The following is a 20,687-nucleotide window of genomic DNA, read 5'->3' as shown; positions in this document are numbered from 1 at the left end:
CAGTAATACTGAGGTAGTCTGTTCTTGTAACAAGGTGGTGTCACTTGAGCTCGCAGTTGTTCACGCAAGCACGTGGTACTGAAGTATGGCTTCTGTACCCTCAACTGTCCATTGTGAAGACATAAGACTTAAAAATAAGTTAATTGTAGTAATTATAAAATAAATGTTTCCTAAGCAAACAAATGCATAGTAGTGAGGTTAGACCTACTTGATGAGTAATGGGAAATGTTTAACATGAAACAGAATGCACAACAGTAGGCGGGAACACATAATGAGAATCTATGGTGCCAAACAGCGGCCAATGAAGCCTCACTTCAATCACGTGCTAGTGTTTACATTAGGATTTTTCTTACAGCGAAAAGATTATACCTAGCATCCGAACAACCGAAGTTAGGGAATGCGGCACACACAGATCACACTCGGGTAACTATGTGTATTGCTGCAGAAGGTGGGGTCTTTGAAAACCAGCTTTAATACAGATTTTTCAGGTTAATAATAACATGAATGTTCTTAAATGAATTTATAATACACCCAGTACCAGTGTTGTAAATAATTTAAATGCTTAAACCTTCATAATATTTATGTTTATCTTTAACATTCAGGAGGGCGTAACTCAATTAAAAAAATATGACATGTTTATATGAACTTTTTCATCAGAATGATGCCAGAAATCACAACCTATAGTATTGCACAATCTTCGTGAATCACCCTGTATATTGTTCGATTTTTTGTCTTTAGTTCGTCTATGAATAATTCCTTTCTTATGCCTCCATTTCTTTTTTTATCTAGCAATCTATAGCCCTCCTCCAATGCTCTTAGAAATTTCATTCCTGAAGACTACCAGTATATTTTCTGTACGTATATGAAATCTCTTCATAGTCCAGGCCTCTTAGTCATACAAGGGGGACCCAAAAATAACTGGAATGTTTTTTTGTTTTTTTTTTTTTGGTATTATTATTGAACCTTACATTCACAGTACTTTAGTCCCCTTCAAAGTATTGTCCATGTGCATTAATGCACTTGTCCCAACGCTTTTGCCACTGCTGAAAACAGTGCTGGAACTCTTGAGACAGGATACTGTTCAAAGCCGTTAGCGTGTTTTCTTTGACGTCATTCACATCACTGAATCGCTTTCCTTTCAGACATTTCTTCATCCGTGGAAACAAAAAAAATTCTGATGGAGCCAGATCGGGTGAGTAGGGTGGATGAGGCACAAGCACCATGTTGTTGTTTGTCAAAAACTGTCGGACCGTCAGAGCTGTGTGGGCTGGAGTATTGTCGTGGTGAAGCAACCAGTTCCCATTTCTCCACATTTTGGGCCGTTTTCGTTGCACACACTCTCGTAATCTTCATAACTCATCCAAATAGAAATGTTGGTTGACGTGCTTTCTTGGGTCGTGGTGAATTTGGAGTTTTCCACTGGCTCGATGCTTGCTTTGATTCTGGATTGTGTCCATAACACCAAGACTCACCCCCAGTCACAATTCTTTTAAGAAAATTTGGATCGTTCTGCACGTCACTCTTCAAGTCGCGGTAAACTCTCACGCAGTTTTCTCTTTGGTCATCTGTGAGCAAGTGAGGAATAAATTTTGCAGACACCCGTCTCATGTGCAAATCTTCGGTTAAAATTTGCTGGACCATGCTCCATGACAGGTTCGTTTCCTCAGAAAATTCGTCAATGGTCTTTCGACGATCTTCATCAATTGCACATTTGATTTTGGCAATGTTTTCGTCATTTCTTCCTGTCGAAGGATGCCTGGGGCGTGGCATGTCTTCAGTTGATATGTTGCAAGATTTGAAATGGGAAAACCACTCGTAGACCTGTTATTTCTCCAAAGCATGATCATTAAAGGATTACCGAAGCATCCCAATGGTCTCGGCTGCAGTTTTCCCTAACAGAAAACAAAATTTCACTCACTCTCTTTATTCCTTCTGGTCGGCCATCTCACTAATCGCCAAACGGTTGAAACAGGAATGCAAACAACACAGCACCACAAACAAACCACTTAACTCAGACTGATGCCAGTTCACTAATGGTCGCAGAAGACCCCAAACTAACACCACCTACCAGCACAACTCGTAACTACAAAGCATGCATGCGCAACAGCTCGGTTCCGGTTACTTTTGGGTCCACCCTCGTATAATAACATTGGGACTGCCATAATTTTATACAATTAGATCTGGGTACCTTTTTTCCTTGTTTCATTACATAAAGTTCTTCTTATGGTCCTGCAGATGAATTGAAATGTAGCTATTTTTCTTGAATATCCCAGTGTGACATATAGCTTAAGGGCCTTAACATATAGTTACTTACTTACTTACTTACAAATGGCTTTCAAGGAGGTTCATTGCCACCCTCACATAAGCCCGCCATTGGTCCCTATCCTGAGCAAGATTAATCCATTCTCTATCATCATATCCCACCTCCCTCAAATCCATTTTAATATTATCTTCCCATCTGCGTCTCTGCCTCCCCAAAGGTCTTTTTCCCTCCAGCCTCCCAACTAACACTCTATATGCATTTCTGAATTCGCCCATATGTGCTACATGTCCTAATCATCTCAAACGTCTGGATTTAATATTCCTAATTATGTCACGTGAAGAATACAATGCATGCAGTTTTGCATTGTGTAACTTCATCCCTCTTAGCCCCAAATATTTTTCTAAGAACCTTGTTCTCAAACACCCTTAATCTCTGTTCCTCCCTCAAAGTGAGAGTCCAAGTTCACAGCCATTCAGAACAAGTGGTAATATAACTGTTTTATAATTAAGAGAATCAGTCCCATTCCGAGGCTTATTGTGTGGTTTCATAACAAGCTGTTTTTTACGGTGATGGGTTGTTAGCTCTCCACATCTGGAGGCTGTCTCCTCTATCCGCAACCTGAGAAACGTATAGCCTACCTATTTAAATTTTGAAACTTGTTTTATGAGTTTCTTATCAATGGTAATGCGAGCCCAAACGTAATCTCTGCCCCTAAAGCCTTGACTTTCGATTTTGAATTCCGATGCTATTTCATTTTATTTATGTGCTATAATTTGTAAGTTGTCTTCAGAATTTGACAGTATAAGTTGATCAGCAAAGAGGATAGTTTGTAATGTGTATTGATTATTTATTGGTATTCCTTTATTGTTTATTTCTAGCATCAATTGTATGGACGAAAGATTACGACGTTGTTTCAATCCCTGTGCAGTGATTTCTTTTCTATCTGAGGAGCATCGTTTCAAAATGTATTAAGTCCCCCAGTAGACGAAATTAAATTTGTTACTTTCTATTTATTTATCTTTCATGCTGTGAAGTCTGATGGTTCCAAGTCGTCATATTTGTAAACTGTTAAACCAGTACTTAAAAATGGTTTTGTGTAGTGTTTTGAAAACTTCTCCGGTTTACGAGTAATCCAGTTTTTCGTCGTTCGTGTAAAAAAATTGTAAGGGGCACATAATACGTTTTGAAACGATGCTCCGCATCTGTTATTTTCCCTTGTAGTTGTAAGCAGAAGTTTGTATTTTGGTATAATGATTTTATAAAATTTATCAAAGTTGGGGGTATCCTTTATTATGTAATATGTCTCAGAGCTTGTTCATATCTACTCTATTGAATGCTTTCCGTAATCTGTGAAAAGAAGGTAGGTTGGGAGGTTAAATTCACGCCTTTTCTCAATTATTAATTTTGTTGTGTAGGTTCCATCTCGACATGATCTTCCTTTCCTAAGGCAACATTGTTCTTCTAATAGTCCTGCTTCTGCTATTGTGGATAATCTCCTATTTATTATTTCTGCATACATCTTATAACCTGCATTTAATGAATGTACTCCTATAAAATTATCACATTTACTTCAATATCCTTTTTAAACATAGGTGCTATTACTGCTGTAAGCCAATTCCCCCAAACTACTACTTAAGGTTTTTTGAAGATGGCAGAATAAAGTTATGCATGTTGGCATTGTATCTTCATAATAATAAAATCTCACATGTTTTGAAAAATATACCAGTAACAGTTTTCTTCCCTATGTGGAGTCACTCTCTCTTGCCTGCAGACAGGGTATTCAGAGTTGTTGAAAAACAGCTTCGAAACACTCAAAGATCTTGACACCAAATGAGCACAAGAAAATGTATGAATCATGTTCTCAGTAGTGATTGAAAAGTGCAAGACTTAAGTCACTTAAGTAAAGATTAAAAAAAATGTGAAGGCATCAGTGAAACTGAAATGGATAATATTAACCAAATCATTGAAAGACGGGAAGAACATTGTAAAGTTTAAGATGGAACACACTTATTGTGCTGATGACTCTACCAATCATTCATGCCTATTATGGAAAGAGGGAAAATATTGCATGTGATTTCGAAACCAACGAAACAATGTGTTAAATTGACTGAGAAAGAGGTTTAGTCACAATTGGGGGAATTAAATTAATTCAAAGTATATTCTGAATACCTTACAAATATCAGCAATTCTTGAAACTGAACATGATGAAATTGTGTGATTATGCAACTGTATATAGGGTGAACCGTAAGTAATATCACTAATTTCAAGAGGATATTCTTTGAGATATTTCAAACAAAAAAGTTCAATACAATTTTGCTCGTTTTGCTTCCTTTTCGAAAGAAAACTGTTTTTATATATAGCATGTTTAGGGAAAGCCATTGATTTAATTTCCAATATGGTCACTCAATTTAAGAGAGCAGTGTATTAAGATAATAAATAATTGAGGGCATTTTAGTTTTGTCCTTTAAATGTGCATAAATTTGATCTGGACAAATGTAACATTGTAGAATTCCTTTGCTGAACGAAACGCTACATTTGTTTGGATCAAATTTCTGCACATTTAAGAGACAAAACTAAATTTCTTTCAATCATTTGTTATCAAAATACACTGCTCTCTTAAAGTGATTGAGCATATTGGGAATTAAATCAATTTTTATCTCGAAAATGAAACAAAAACGAGCAAAATTGTATTGACCTTTTTTGTTTGCAATATCTCAGAGAATAACCCCTTGAAATTAATGACATTACTTATGGTTCACTCTGTATAGGAAGAGTATGGAATGAGTAAATGGTGAAACACAAGTTATATGTTTCTGTAACAGGTGTTCATAAGTTTGATTTGATATACTTTATATGAATTTAATTTTGAAGTGATCTCATTCTTTATATTATCTAATTCAGGTTAATGTTATCTTGAAGGCCCTGTCAACTTAAAAATAAAGAAAGCGGTACTCAAAATAAAGGTTTAGTTTGGAGAAATATAACAGTGAAAACTGCAAAGTTTCTACGATGCTCTGTTCTCTCAAATATGCATGTAGAGCTGAAAACCCGGGTTCGAATCCTGGTGCTGGAGAGAATTTTTCTCTGCTCCAGCAATCCTTCATCATATGATAATGCAGAATTCCTGCATGGAAATATCAAATGTACTTTGGTACATTGCAATAATATGATATGCGTATATAATCAGTGATTTAAGACGGCACTCATTCTGTTGGATCCCAGCCACTTAGTCACACGTAATGAGTGCACCTCTGCACATTAGTGTGTTGGACATTGTACCACTTTCACCCATCTGTGACACAGTGCATGAGGGTTGGCCACTAAAGAGAAACTAAGAGGTGGAGCTTAAACTGTGAGGATTCAATCCGGCATTGGAATTGGAATCCATTGTGGCTTAGTGGATAGAGCATCAGCACATAGAGCTGAAAACCCGAGTTCGAATCCCGGTACTGCAGAGAATTTTTCTCCACTTCACCGATCCTTCATCACAAATTTATCAGTTAAAACTTTGAATTCGTTTTAAAAAAATGCAGGTTGTAATAGGTTTTTGAAATTGATTACTTTTTTCTGATCGAGTTATCAGTAACATTGAAACAATTATAAATGGCCAACAATATGTTTATTGGAGGTAAAGTTATTAAAACCTTATAAAAGGAAGGAAAACTTGATTTAAAAAAAATGTAAAAATTAAGATAATTTTTTTTTTTTTAATTTTCTGAGTGTTGGTTGCAAAATATAATAAATTGTGATTTTTTTTTAAATTAAAAACAATTTCTAATTAATCAAAATACGAAATTTCCCTTCTATCAGCAGTTTGAAAGTTTCTGTACTCATTGTCAAGGTTGGGGCATTCGCGACGAATTTCTTTTATTATGCATGAAGGTATGACTTTTCTGTTTCCTCTTCCGAGAGGATTCCAAGAATTAAACCAGTAAACAGTCTGTAAGCTGCATAATATATGTTCCTGTTATTTACCTCCCATAACTCTTCCCTTTTAAAATCAGACTCTGCTCTCACTATCATAACATGCCTAGCAGTATTCAACGTGTCTTTGTTTAGTTACTAAACTTTAGTACAACAGCGTGAAATGCATTATGAAATGTAATACGCTCAGCACTTCCCTTTACATCTCTTATCATTGCACTTTCACAGCAACAGAAACACTCTTGATGAGTTGCTGAAGAAACATATTCACCACAGACACACCAGTCTATGGTTTCTGGCCGGTCTGTATTATCACTGCTTTCTTCGCATATTCTTACAATTTCACCTTTCCTAGGCTCAAATTGATATGATGGTCTGATTCCAGCCATGATTCGTGGAAATAACTATTTCATATAATACATGACACCAGACACCAGAAACTTACACTAATAATAGGAAGAGACTGACGCGGGAAGAAGCTTACAATTACTGTATAAAGGCCAGTTGCTGCCACTCACGGCCATGGCATACTCGCCACAGTGGAGTTGTGACGTCACTTCTGTAACTCCGGGAATTTTAAACTGTGGATTGTCACCGTTCTATTAATCATACGATGCTTGGGTTTCAAAGAAACTAATCTCTACATGTACTCTGTTAGAATCATTTTTCTACCTGAAAGTGCATTTTTTAAGTTGACAGGGCCTTTAAGTTTCAGGCCTATTTTTTTATGTTGCATTTATATGTTAGGAACATTTCGGTTTTTATCTTTCCCCTAAAATTTAATTTTTCGACATAATACAGTTTGCAATGATGCTCCTCATACTATGCTCTACATGCTAACTTAATTCTTTTTTACTTGCGTTTTTAACTTTATAAACTACTATACTTGTAATGACAGAGTACACTCTTGACAAAACATGGCATATTCATATGATAGCAGCAGCAGGAATAGTAGTAGTATTGAAAGTAGTGCCAAAAGCTTATTATTCCAATCGACTGTCTCCCATTGAGAACAGTAATCTGAAATCATCACTTATTACTACGAACTAACTCTTCAAAAAAAACAAGTTGACATGTAGTATGCAAGCTTAATTTTACTTTCAAGAATTCAATAGTAGCAGAATATTTTCCATCTTCGAAATTTAAAGATGAAGAAGAAGAAATAATAATAATAATAATAATAATAATAATAATAATAATAATAATAATAATAATAATAAAAACTTACCTCCAAATAATTTTCATTCTCGTTCTTTACACTATTCAAGTCTTGTCCCGTCTCAGTTACCTTCTCTGTATCAGCTACTATCTATGATTCATAAGATATAACAAAACTATTAATACATACACTTTAGAGCTATGCATTAACTTAACAACACAGTAAATGTAACTTACCATTTTTGATAAAATTTCCGAAGTTTGTGTAGGAGAAATTTCCAACTCTGTTACATTCTCTATGTTTGTGGATTTTTGCACAACTGTAATATTCTCTTTCTGTTGTGTGTTTTCACTTGCAATTACTTCTTGATACAGTTGTTCATCTTTTTGCTCATGTTGCTGTTCCTGGATGTTTTGACACATGTAATTTGGATGATAAACGTTTTGCTCTTCAATTGGCTTCTCTAAGTCTGCATTTTGTTTCAATAAAGATGTTGCATTAGTTAAAATTTGACATGTTTCTGATTCCGAAATAGACAGTAGACTAAAATCAATCCAATCTGACATGACACCACAGAAAACTTCCGTTGTTCCAGCGAACTCTGCTTCTCCTTTGTAGACATAGTCTAAAAACGCACGGACATGCTGTGACCTCAAGTCTTTGACAAGAACAAATGCATCTTTCAAATTGTGTTGGAGACATTTGGCAAGATTCTTGAAATACGCACTAAAGGCACTTAATACAACAATGTGAGCTGTAAAACTTTGCTTGTCTTTCATTAATGTTATGTCCACAAAATCTTCATAATTAAGAAACTGTTGGAAGATATTTTGAAGTTGAAAAGAATGATCGGATGTCTGTGAGAAACAGTGAGTAGTTTTTATCCTACTGACTACATCAGAAGCGTACTTGGCAGCATGTACTTCAGACATCTTTTCTATCACAGGATTTATGGAAACCAATTTACTACAGAGATTCTGGACGCCTAAAAGTTCAGCAACATCATATACCGAACTGACATTATCTTCAAATATGGCAACACTGCCTCTATAACAGAATTCTAGGACAGCTTCCAGATCATCACTTTTAACATTTTGAAGGACTAAAACATACGGTTTTTTCTTATTCCTTTCGTGGTGTCTTAGAAAAATGTTTAACAAGTGTCTGCTACAAGCACCCAACACACAAGAATGTGCGAAAGTCTGTGAAAAATTATTTGTCACTAAAATTACATCACATTCTGATGGATCGGATCGAGACTGCCACAAGTATTGCAGAATCATCTCTTGGTGTCGTGGCCATGTAAAATAAGACATTTCTTCGAAACAATGATTTCTTCCAGCTTCTATCAGGCCATCTAATCTTAATAATTTTGCTGTTCTGTATAATTCATTCAAACAGGAAATAGGAACAGATGTGACGCCCGTATAAATGTAATTAATAAGAATTTGTAAAAGTGACTCTTCAGTGTCACTAATCAAAACACAATAATTCAGAATTCCATTCGTAAGTAAGTCTTTGAAATAGGAACTGTAGCATGATATTATCACTCGATGAACTGACACTTTGACATTTCCTGTTACAAAAGTTGTGTCTGTTAATATATTTAACAAAGTGAAATCTTTTAGTGTTGTCACTAGATGATTAAAATGATCTTCCCATTGGACGGTTTGAAATTGTACTGTCACACTGTGACTACTGAGGGCTCCTGTGGTGTAGTGCATTGCTACTGCATCCATTTTTCATTTTCACCTGCAAAGAAACAATATACAATCTTAAATTATGATACAAATGTCTTTTATGAAAAATTTTACGTTCAAAATAATATTTTATAATTGTAGCATAATGAGAACAAATTAACAGTGTGATCATTCAATTAGTACATGGAATCTGCCACACAGCAGCACTAGCTCAACATCTTGCTTCATGTTGCAGATGGTGTAATGCTATTTAATATATGAGTCAGAATTATATTTTATATTATATCAGGTATCTTGATTTAGGCACTGTTCTCTCAATTTCCTTGGTGGAATCTCAAATCCCAATTAAAGCCAATAGGGGTTGGTACTTACTTACTTACTGGCTTTTAAGGAACCTAGAGGTTCATTGCCGCCCTCACATAAGCCCGCCATTGGTCCCTATCCTGAGCAAGATTAATCCAGTCTCTATCATCATATCCCACCTCCCTCAAATCCATTTTAATATTATCTTCCCATCTACGCCTCGGGTTGGTAAAAATCCACATATTGTTGATTTTATGAAACCTCCTGTGTGGCAGTACATAACATAATATTTCAAGAGGAAGAAAAAATTAATAAAAAATCAATGGGCTTAAATAAGAATATGAAATAATTCTGTAGAAAACGCTGGTGAATATGGTGAACATAAATGACATCAACGAGGATCAGTGTAGACCTATTGGAGCTTTAATTAATTTTTCTTCTTCCTAAATAATTATTTTCTGTATTGTCACATAGGATGTTTTATAAAATCAACAGCATATTTAAACAAATTAGCCTGTAATTCCAATTCTACAATATTTTGATTTATATTTTAACTCCAATGGCAATATTGTAAGAGAGATAACCCAGCTGATGGCCAAAAGGCAACACTTCTCACAAGACAATACCTCCCCAAGTTTTACAAGCAAACATTCTGATGGGGGCAGATAAAAAAGCTAAATTCTTTTCTTCCACCATGTTAATAATGACAAAAGAAGTGCTTATACAAATTTTGGCCACTCGACCACAATTACAAGGCCATCCAGAAAGTAATTTTCTCTGGAGCAGTTCACAGAAAAAAAAAGCACAATTGCATAGAAAGATTTATTGGAACAGATACAGCAATTGTTGCGCTATTTGTTAACATATTCCCCATTGGAAATGAGACATTTTTCATATTGTGGGATCATTTTTTTTTCCTTGTGTCATAGTAGTCAGCCACCTGAGATCAGAACCAGCGTTTGACAGCCATCTGCACCTCTCTCTCAATCACATATGACAAATGTCTCAATTCCGGTGGGGATATGTTGAAAAATAGCTCAACAATTGCTGTGTCTGCTCCAATAACGTTTTTTCCAATGAAATTTTGTTTTCTTTCTCTTAACAGCCCCTGGCGAACTCATTTTTTTACGGTTTTTGTAATTGCAGTCGAGTGGCCAAAATTTGTATAAGCATTTCTTTTGACAGTATTAACATGGTGAATAAAAAAAAAATAACTTTTTTATCTGCCCCCATCAATATGTTTGCTTGTTAGTCGGTGGCAAAAAAAGACAGCATTTTGATATCATATTTTACATTAATGACAGACAATATAACATATTACTTGTGTTTCATAGTTTAATGAACAATTTTTAAACATGGATTCACCGTGAGGTAGTGAAATTACTGCAGTACTGGTTCTGAAAAAGAAATAAAAGTTGCTAAGCACACTAAATTTTTTTTACAATGTATGGTTAAAACATATTCGTGGTTAATAAAAGGAAAAAAAACCATTATAGTGCTCACTGTATGTGCCCTCCGCATTTTAATGTTTCTCACGGAGGTGAAAATAATTTTCAGAAAACGACAAGAAATCATATGATAAAATTTTGATAATTTCTTAAGTTAACTTTTGATATCCCAATTTTACTCAGAAAAATTCTTACAGGACATTTCAGAAGTAAGTAGGCTACAGAATTCATCGTACAATGATGCAGAATATCTGCATGGAAACATCACATGTACTTCGGTACATTAAAATAATATATACAGAATTTTGTAAGAATGATAGACTGGGTCTAAGCGATCATTTTAAGGACAGAAATATGGTGTCCCCGATGAGCAATTTTGGTAGTAAATGACGCCAAAGTCGTCTTTGCATAGCCTGAAGGATAACAGTGATACTATGGTATGTGACAGTGGGATGAAAGAGGGAACAATAAAAGAGGAATTTTAAAAATGCTGTAGTGGTATGTGGTCTTAGGCATATAAGAAGTTTAAACAAGACAAGAGAGCAATCAGTTTTTATTCAAATTTACTGGAGAGTATCTCACAATAAGTGTTCAAAGTGTCCGCAATTATCTTGATTACAAAACTCAATCGTAAGACCATGGACCATTGGACACTGAAGAACACTTCATTTCGGACATCACCTGCAGCAGCAATTAGTACTACTAGTTGTTCTAGAATATTTATGGGTTTCTGATACACAAGAGCCTTCATGTGACCCCAAAAATAAAAATCTTTTGCTCTACTGGAGCACACGACCATGAGCTCATGGTCATTTCAGGTAACTTCAGTCTGTATTATACAATTTTTACGAAAACGTTAAATAAATTTAAATTTGAACTTGCACATCATAGGAGATGCTCAACTCAATGTGATTTACATTCATTGTAACGTATCCTTCTGCCCTACATATTAGGGAATCACACCTTGTTACTCTTTAGTTTACTGCATTTCTGATATGATACTGTACACCCAATAAGCAAATAGCTCACATTAGAAGATATGCTGTTCTTACAATATCAATTTCAAAGCCCTTGTTTCGTACAAAATTTAATTTTAGAGCCATCTTTATTATACTTTCCCTTGTTTTGATGAATACTACCACCTCTCAAAATAATGAATGCTTTTCTTTTTCTTTTTTTTTTTTTTTTTTTTTAAACATTCTGGTATAACATAAAATAGCTTTTATTATTTCATAATACTGTGCTTTCAGTAAATATAATTTGTAAATTTAGTTCATTGCCATAGTTTAAACAACATTATGCTATTGCTTTACTAAATATTAAGTGATTTTCAGGAGGATTTCACTTTACTAGCACATTAAGGTACGGTACATTACTTATTCAGTCTGCAGGTATTTATTTTTACAAAATTATACTTAATATTCTCGTTGCTATTGTCATATTGCAAAAATGAACATGTGAAACCAATAATAATTTTACATCCAACTTGTTACAGATTTGTCATAACCAGCAGTGGCGGTCGGTGACTGTGGAACCTAGGGAAGCTACTAAAAAAGCATTGTTTTAAGAAACAGAAGGTGACCTCCACACTTACTTTAAGCCAGTGGTTCCCAAAGTGGGGGTCGTGTAAAGAGTGATGAGGCTCGCGAGATGATTTACAAAATAAAAAGAACGCCTTATTAACATACAATTATTTTGCATTTATAAACCTAAACAACTTTGAATATAAAAATTAAAAAAGCCTCAGCAATAATAAAGTAAACATAATTAATTTAACTGTGCCTGTTTTTCAGAACGTAGCCTCTCAAATCTGGACTATGTATTGGATACACACACAGTGACATCATTTTCAAATTTGAGGTTTCTCGCTTTTGTTTTGATGGCAATCATAGACGAGAAACTTAATTGCCATGAATTATGAGGTGTTGCAAATGTTATAAAAAATATAAGAGCTTCTTTTGAAAGCTCGAGATATTATTTTCATGAAAAACTAGTCAAGCTCTGCGAAAAAGGCTATAGTTTCAACATCCCATCATATTTATCCTACATATTTTTTTTAGAATTTCAGCCAGTTGAACGCAACGGATTTAGTATCCATCCGTGGCTATCGTGATTGTTTTGAGTTTTTTTTTTCGGAAAATACGCAAGAAAATATTGCTTACAGTTGTTCAAATTTTACAGGGATTTCTATTTTTGAAATGGAGTCAAGAACTGGTACTGTAGTGAGGGTACGAGGATCGCAAATTGAAATCTCGCCCAAAAGTGGATCGCGGCTTCAAAAAGTTTGGAAACCACTACTTTAAACAAATGTTGGGGTAGCGCCTTAATTCAATAGTTTACAGTATTGAGAAGAACAACATCACAGGTATCAAAATGAGACAATTTTATCGGACAAACGATGAGTAAATTGCTTTACATCTTTCGAATACTGTCAAAATGCGAGTAAATAACAAAATGCGTTATGAGCAGAAATTCATTAATAGAACAATTTACAACATCATTTTCATGCTAGCAAAACAAAAATCTCACCTCTATTGCTTATTTGTATATAAGGTCCATTCTCCTTCCTTTCCTGGCAAAAATGTCTATTACATTGTCAATGAAGTTTGAAGTCTGTTTCAAGGACACCAGAAGCTCCTTTTCAATCGACATCAGTCCAAGTGCCGACAGTCGTTCCTGCCCCTGAGTATTCCTGCATTATGTTTTGATCCTTTTCATTGCCGAAAATGATCTCTCTACAGAAGCACTAGTTGCAGGAAGCGTTGAAATAAGTGTGCACAGTTTATAAACTTCCGGGAATGTATCACTGTCTAATTGGAATTGCTTCAAAAATTTCAAGAGATCACTGACAGATTTGGTTGCATAATCGTCTATATTAAATATTGCAGTCAGTTCACTTCTTAAGCGAGAAAACTCAAAATGCCTGGGATAGGCATGTTTCAAACTAGTGAAAGCTCTTTCAGGAAACATTTCGCGATGAGTGATCCGTTTGCTTACATCCAAGAGCTCGAAAAAATATAATGCTTCTAGGTCCAGAAAACGACTTTCCATTTGTTCAGAAATGTTATCAATAATTTCATAGTAGAGGTGCCTATAAACGTCGCTGTCATTTTCAGTTGCAGACGAGCGGGCTCTTTTTTGAGTGGCTCTTCATTTGATTCAATTTGTTCCCAAAGTGCGTTGAATTTATCTCTCTGATTTCTCACTAATTCCTTTATTTGCTGCACCTTTGATGAGCAGTAAGCAATATCTAAGGATTTCTTCTGCAGAATGTTGAATAATGTGTCTGTCAATGGAAATAATTGTGCAAATACTAATGGCATGAAATTAAAGTTGAAATCATTTAGTTCTGACAGAAATCCGTGGGCGGCATTGAATGTTTCTTGATCCCAATTATCAGGATTTTCTCGAATGTGAGTGAAGAAATCTTTAAGGGCTTCCTTGTTGTCATATATGGTATGAACTAGTCAAGAATTGTAATTCCATCTGGTTGGGGCTACCTTTGGGAATCTTTTCTTTACTTCTTCATCCAAGGCATTGGTCCTTCTACTTGACTTAGAAAAGAAGGATGAAAATCCTGAGATCGTTTGAAAAAATATTTTGCAAACCTTGATTGCACACAATGCCTGCGACAATACAAGATTTAATCTATGGGCGTAACAGTGCACGAACTTTGCTTCTGGATATTTTTCTTTTACTTTTGCTTGTAGCCCCCTAACATGTCCTGCAAAAACTGCCGCTCCATCGTATGTTTGCCCTATTAGTTTACTGCCGATATCATATTCATCAATACATTTGAAAATTATCTTAGCAAGCCCTTCTGCTGTTCTGTCTGCACTGACGTCTGTAAATCCTAAAAATCTTTCTTGGATTTTACCACTTTCTGTCACATAGCGCACAACTGTACTTAGTTGTGACTTGCATGCAATATCTGTAGATTCGTCCAGCATAATTGCTATGAAAGGAGAATTTTTAATTTCTGATTTAATGTGTTCAATTAAAACTTCCCCAATAGCATTTATCAAATCATTTTGCGTGTGTTTGGACAGCCCTGTAAAAGTAGAGGTTTTCATATGTTGCGCCAATTTTTCATCATATTCACTTAATAGATTCAAACAATCAACATAATTCCCTCTATTACACGATTCTTTTGATTCATCGTGAGCCCTGAATGACAATTCGTTCTTTCCTAAGAAGCATGTTACAGTAATTAGGCATGCAAGAATTTCTCTGTTATGCTTCACTAAGGCATTGTGTTTTAAAACGTCAGCTCTCAATTGATCGTCTATCTGTAAATCAATTCTTGTTAACCCAAATGTTTTAAGTTTCGTCACAGAAATAAAATGACTTTGGGTTATCTCATGGCGATGTGCAGATCTATGGAAATTGCTTATGTCCGAAAATCCCTGGGAGTTCCAAACGTTTTTGTCTGCATTAAATATTAAACATGGCCAGCAATACAATTTCTTTGTATCTGCACATGCAGTGAGCCATTTAAATTTATCATAATAAACATCTGCTCTAAAATGTTTCAAACATGATTTCGTCTTTGTCTTCAAATAATCAATTTTCGGCATAGGCCTACCATTTATAATTATTAGTTTCTTATCTTCAAAATTATGTGATCCGAACGACACTTTTCTCAAGCTATCAATAATGCAACATGCACTTGAACTCACTGAAGAAACAGCAGAGACACTCACGTCATCTGTCACATCGCGACTACAGGAGGTTTCCGAAGGATGTTCGTGGAGAACGGAACCCGTGTCAGGAATAGCTTCACGCATATCGCTTGCAGTTGAGGGGCTAGGCGAATAATTCATTATGGAAGGCTATTTGGACTTAAAACAAAATAACATTAATATCGGTGGAATATATACTTTGTAATTCAATCTACAATTCATAATAACATACTGCACAACTCTATAACCCACACCAATTCGGAAGAAACACATAAAAATACACAATATTTAACTTTCTCTTAAAATCATACGGAATCTCAACCTGACGTAGCTTCACTGCATAGTAGCGCTACAACTGTCACTCAAATGCGCAAGCGCGGCAGGCGGGCGGGCAGGGTATGGTATGCGCCAGCTACGCTGGGATAAAGGCACAAGCAGCACACTTCATGTATGGCGGATCGGGCTCGACTGAGCGAGCGCAAAAGCATAATCGTTCAACAACAGAATCGTTTGCAGTTTTTAATAGATTACAATTATTATACTATTGTGTACATAATCGTGCATGGTGAGGAGGGAAGCTGAGCTTCCCTCGCTTCAATGAACCGACCGCCACTGATAACCAGGGCCTGGAATATGTAGGCATAAAAAGTATTCATGTTACGTAGTGTAGCCTATTTTGAGAGTAGGGAGGTAAGTACTCATGTACCCCTCTCCATAAACAGTGGGACAGTATGTACGAAATGCATGAAGCAGGCGTGATATGTTTGAACTAAAGTAAGTGGTGAAATGCATAGAAATGTTCATTTTGTAACGTTTACTGTTGTAGTGACATATTACAATAAATTAAAATCATCACTTGCAACTAACTGAAAGAAAGTATCAATTTAACAGTAAACAGAGTCTTACATATAGAAGAGTTTCATTCACATCTGCTGAAACAACAGCTGAATATTTGAAATAAAATATATTACCAGAATTAATATTTTCCTCAATGTCAGGATTACATAAAATTTGTTATAACTAGTGAACGGATTTCTAGTTCCGTACATATTTTGTTTGCTACGTCCTAGACGTATGTTATTCAGATATCTCTACATTTCATGTACAGAGGATCCCCTATTAAAATGCTATAGGACCTTACTTACTTATTTAATATAACTGTTTTATAAATTCTAACTTTCAGATTTTTTGACACCAGACTGGATGATAAAAGCTTCTCAACCGAATAATAACAGGCATTTCACATACTAATTCTGTGTTTAATTTCCTCCCGAGTATCATTTATATTTGTTACTGTTGCTCCAAGATATTTGAACTTCTCCACCTCTTCAAAAGATAAATTTCCAATTTTTATATTTCCATTTCGTACAATATTCCCATCATGAGTCATAATCATATACTTCGCTATAGGACCTACAATACCTAAATGAACCATTAAGTCCTATAAATGTCTAAAAACTATGTTTTGCCTAAAAGCGCCTTTTTAGTATTTTTTCCGTATATTTAAATTGAAAATAATGGTAAAGGTAGCTCCTACACATGTTATGAAGGCACTTGGGGGGCATGGAGGTAGAGCCTCACGTTTTTTCACCACGGCAGTAGAATGAAGTAGCGTGGTTGGCACCATGCTCAGACCACCTTTTACCCCGGAGAAAAACTCAGTATTCAACTTGATAGGAGGCTGAGTGAACCTCGGGGCCATTCTGGAAGTTTGGAAAAGCAAACCCCATCACCACCTGGAATCGAACCTCGGACCTCCCAATCTGTAACCAGTTGCTCTACCAACTGAGATAGCCGATTGCCTTAAAAAATGAAAATACCTGTCCTAAAAAATGTCCCCCTCAAAAAAAAAAAAAAACCCAACGAACATGCTATTAAAAAAATTGTCTTACAAACATGGTTTGGCAAGTTCGTTCCATATTGGTCTCAGAAGGAGAGTGAAGAAGATTTTACCTAATTTTCTGGAACCTTTACCTAATTTCCTGGAACCGAAGTTCGTTTGGAAATGTCCATCCTAGCATAAAAGGGGCTGTAAATTGTTCAGGTTAGGCAAGAGCTTATAAATTACTTTTCACATCAATGCACCCCCACTGTGTGAAACGAAAATGACCATTCAGCAATCAGTCTCTTTCACTGATAGAATCTGAGTCTTCAGTTCAGCAGCACTCATTGTCAGCACCAGTTCTACTTACATAAATACCACCTAAAATTCAATATTTACTAAAATTGAAATTACAGTAAAAGCCCAATACAGCATGGCTCAATTTACAGCGAATTCGTATTTAACACAGGGAAAGTATGTCCCCTGTAAAAAATAAATAAATAAATAAATAAAATATACAATACATTTAGTGGAAATTAATGTTTAAAAAGAAATCAACGTAAAACATAATACTGCATACATAGTTTCTGCAGTATAAAGTGCTGCATCAGCAGGTATACACAAAGCCCTTCCTTTCGTGGTCAACGACCTTGTCTTCAGGGTTGTAAAACTGCATTCCAAAGGATTTTGCAGGCATAACAGGAAACAATTTGTGCCTTAACAAGTCATGAATGCATTTTTATTTCAGTTTTTTTCAAATCTTCTAAAGTGGAAGTTATACTGTACCGTGTTTTGGTCTGTGTCACATGTTCTGAGTCTTCATTTAATTAAACATTAAGTGCAGTTTATATTACAGTACGTATTACATTTAAATTCATGTAGAGTTACAGTGCATTAAATTACTGGCTTTACCCATCTCCATGTGGCTTGTCATTTCCTTAACACATGAGCTATAATCACCTCCAATATATCGCAGTTCAGCTATAACATGGGGGGTTAAGTATGTCTCCCAACAACCGCACTATTACTGTATTAATTTTTTTATTTTTACGGTATATTCATTCATTCATTCATTCATAGTATTTTGCCCAAGGGCAGGTCTTTCACTGCAAATCCATCTTTCTCCAGTCTTTCCTATTTTCTGCCTTCTTCGTGTATGATCCATATATCTTAATGTCGTCTATCATCTGATATCTTCTTCTGCCACGAACTCTTCTCCCATTCACCATTCGTTCCAGTACATCCTTCAGTTGGCAGTTTCTTCTCAACCAGTGCCCAGCCAATTCCTTTTCCTCTTTCTGATCAGTTTCAGCATCATTCTTTCTTCATCCACTCTTTTCAACACAGCTTCATTTCTTACTCTGTCTGTCCATTTCACATGCTCCATCTTTCTCCATATCCACATTTCAAATGCTCCTTTTTACTTTTCTTCACTTCGTTGTAATGTCCATGTTTCTGTCTCATACAATGCTACACCCTACACAAAACACTTCACTAGTCTCTTCCTTAGTTCTTTTTCCAGGGGTCTGCAGAAGATGCTCCTTTTTCTATTAAAAGCTTCCTTGATCATTGCTCTTCTCCTTTTGACTTCTTGTTACTGTTTATAATACACCCTAAGTATTTAAATCCGTTCACTTGCTCTACTGCCTCATTTAGAATTTGCAAGTTTACCTTCTCTACTTTTCTTCCTACGACCATGGTCTTCGTCTTGTTGGCATTTATCTTCATTCCATACTGCTCACAGCTGTCATTTAGCTCCAGTAGCATACCCTTAATATCATGTCCTCTTCTGTTAACACCGCCATATCATCAGCAAATCTTATGCACTTTATTCTTATTCCTCCTACTGTCACTCCTTCCATGTTCTGAAAACAGTTCTTCACTAAATACTCCAAATAGATGTTGAACAGGGTAGGTGATAAAGAATATCCTTGTCGTACTCCTCTCCCTATTTCACTTTCTTCTGACATTTCTTCTCCTATCCTGAATTTGACTCGTTGTTTCATATAAAGGTTACTGAACAGCTTGCTCTCTTTCCAATCCACGCCAATTTTCTTTAGGAGCCCCATCAGTTTATTCCAATCCACTCTGTCAAACGCCTTTTCTAAGTCCACAAATACTATATACACTTCTTTATTCTTCTCTAGGTATCTTTCACTTATTGTTGTGTACCAGTGCAATTGCATCTCTCTTTCTGAAGCCAAACTGCTTTACGGTATATAAACTAAAAGTCCTAAAGCTCTCTGTTTTAGCATCTAGAAATCCATTCCCTAGTTATAACATAGCAATCTTTCTGAGGGTAATGTACCCACCATTCTTTTCCAAAACATTTTGCAACAATTTGTCAGGCATATGTATTCACATTTATTATCCATGCTATTTAGTTGACTGCTCTCTCTCTCTCTCTCTATATATATATATATATATATATATCGTGAATTTTATTAGTAACAACAATGTAATTTATTCGTCACAACAATGATTCCTTTCTACAATTCGCCTTAAACGCTCTCGTCAACAATTGGATTTTTACTCAACACAGTATTCGTTATAGCACTCCACCGACGACAATGACAATTTACTTGGACTAGTACGAACAACAATGAACTGTTAATCTTAACTAATATTTACAAAGCACTATTTACAAATCAGAACTATCAGTTCTCAGTTCACAGTTCTTCTATCTCAGTCACTCGAGTTCACAGTATCTCGAACCACAGACCTTCAGAGACAGTTCACTGTACTCGAACTCGGGTCCCTCCAACTGCGGTCCACTGCACTCGAATTCAGGTCCCTCCAACTGCAGTCCACTGCACTCGAACTCAGGCCCCTCCAACTGCGGTCCACTGCACTCGAACTCAGGCCTTCGGATGCTGACGCAGATGCGGACGCACACTCGAGTCGAACTCCGGCACACAAGTCTGGCTTGCTTGCTCTGGCTTACTCACTGACTGAATAACTGAAAACTGCTGTCGTTCCTTCGCGACCGTAATTTATAACCACAGCGACGTAGCCTCGAAAGTTCCACGCGTCTCTAGAGATGGCACTCCAGAAAAATCCAGAGCCCTCTCCTCTCTACCAGCACCAGATGCGCGCGCACTCTCTCTCCACTCTCTCGCCGTGTTGGCTCTTTCTCCTCTCCGCCGCGCGCCATCCCAAAGTGCTCCGCGCGATCTTCTCTCTTGCGGGACGCTGGTCGTGAGTTCGAATCTCACGTCGCTGTCACAATATATATATATATATATATTTTTTTCATTTCACATATTTATTCTGCGTTACATTATGATTCAACATGGTATACTTCCAAAAAAAAAAAAAAAAAAAAAAAAAAAAACACACACACGCACGCACACACACTGTATGTGGAGGATCACATGTTTCTAGAT

General features: G+C 36.0%; 1 protein-coding gene across 3 annotated transcripts in view; it reads right to left on the bottom strand.

Moving 5' to 3' along the window:
- Window positions 1-20,687, bottom strand: part of LOC138691009 (uncharacterized) — a 68,758-nt gene that overhangs the window by 26,574 nt on the left and 21,497 nt on the right. For 2 of the 3 annotated variants that reach the window (XM_069812648.1, XM_069812647.1), the window contains 2 exons: window positions 7,583-9,098; window positions 7,416-7,496 (listed from right to left, as the gene is read on the bottom strand). In XM_069812648.1, coding sequence (XP_069668749.1) covers window positions 7,416-7,496; window positions 7,583-9,085 — 1,584 coding nt within the window. In that variant the 5' untranslated portion in view covers window positions 9,086-9,098. The remainder of the gene's footprint in view (window positions 1-7,415; window positions 7,497-7,582; window positions 9,099-20,687) is intronic. The other variant, XM_069812650.1, reaches the window with a different exon arrangement.

Source organism: Periplaneta americana, chromosome 16 (assembly GCF_040183065.1).
Source record: "Periplaneta americana isolate PAMFEO1 chromosome 16, P.americana_PAMFEO1_priV1, whole genome shotgun sequence".
Lineage (NCBI taxonomy): Eukaryota > Metazoa > Arthropoda > Insecta > Blattodea > Blattidae > Periplaneta > Periplaneta americana.
Note: the sequence above shows the minus strand (reverse complement) of the source record. Positions and strands in the feature narration are given on the sequence as shown.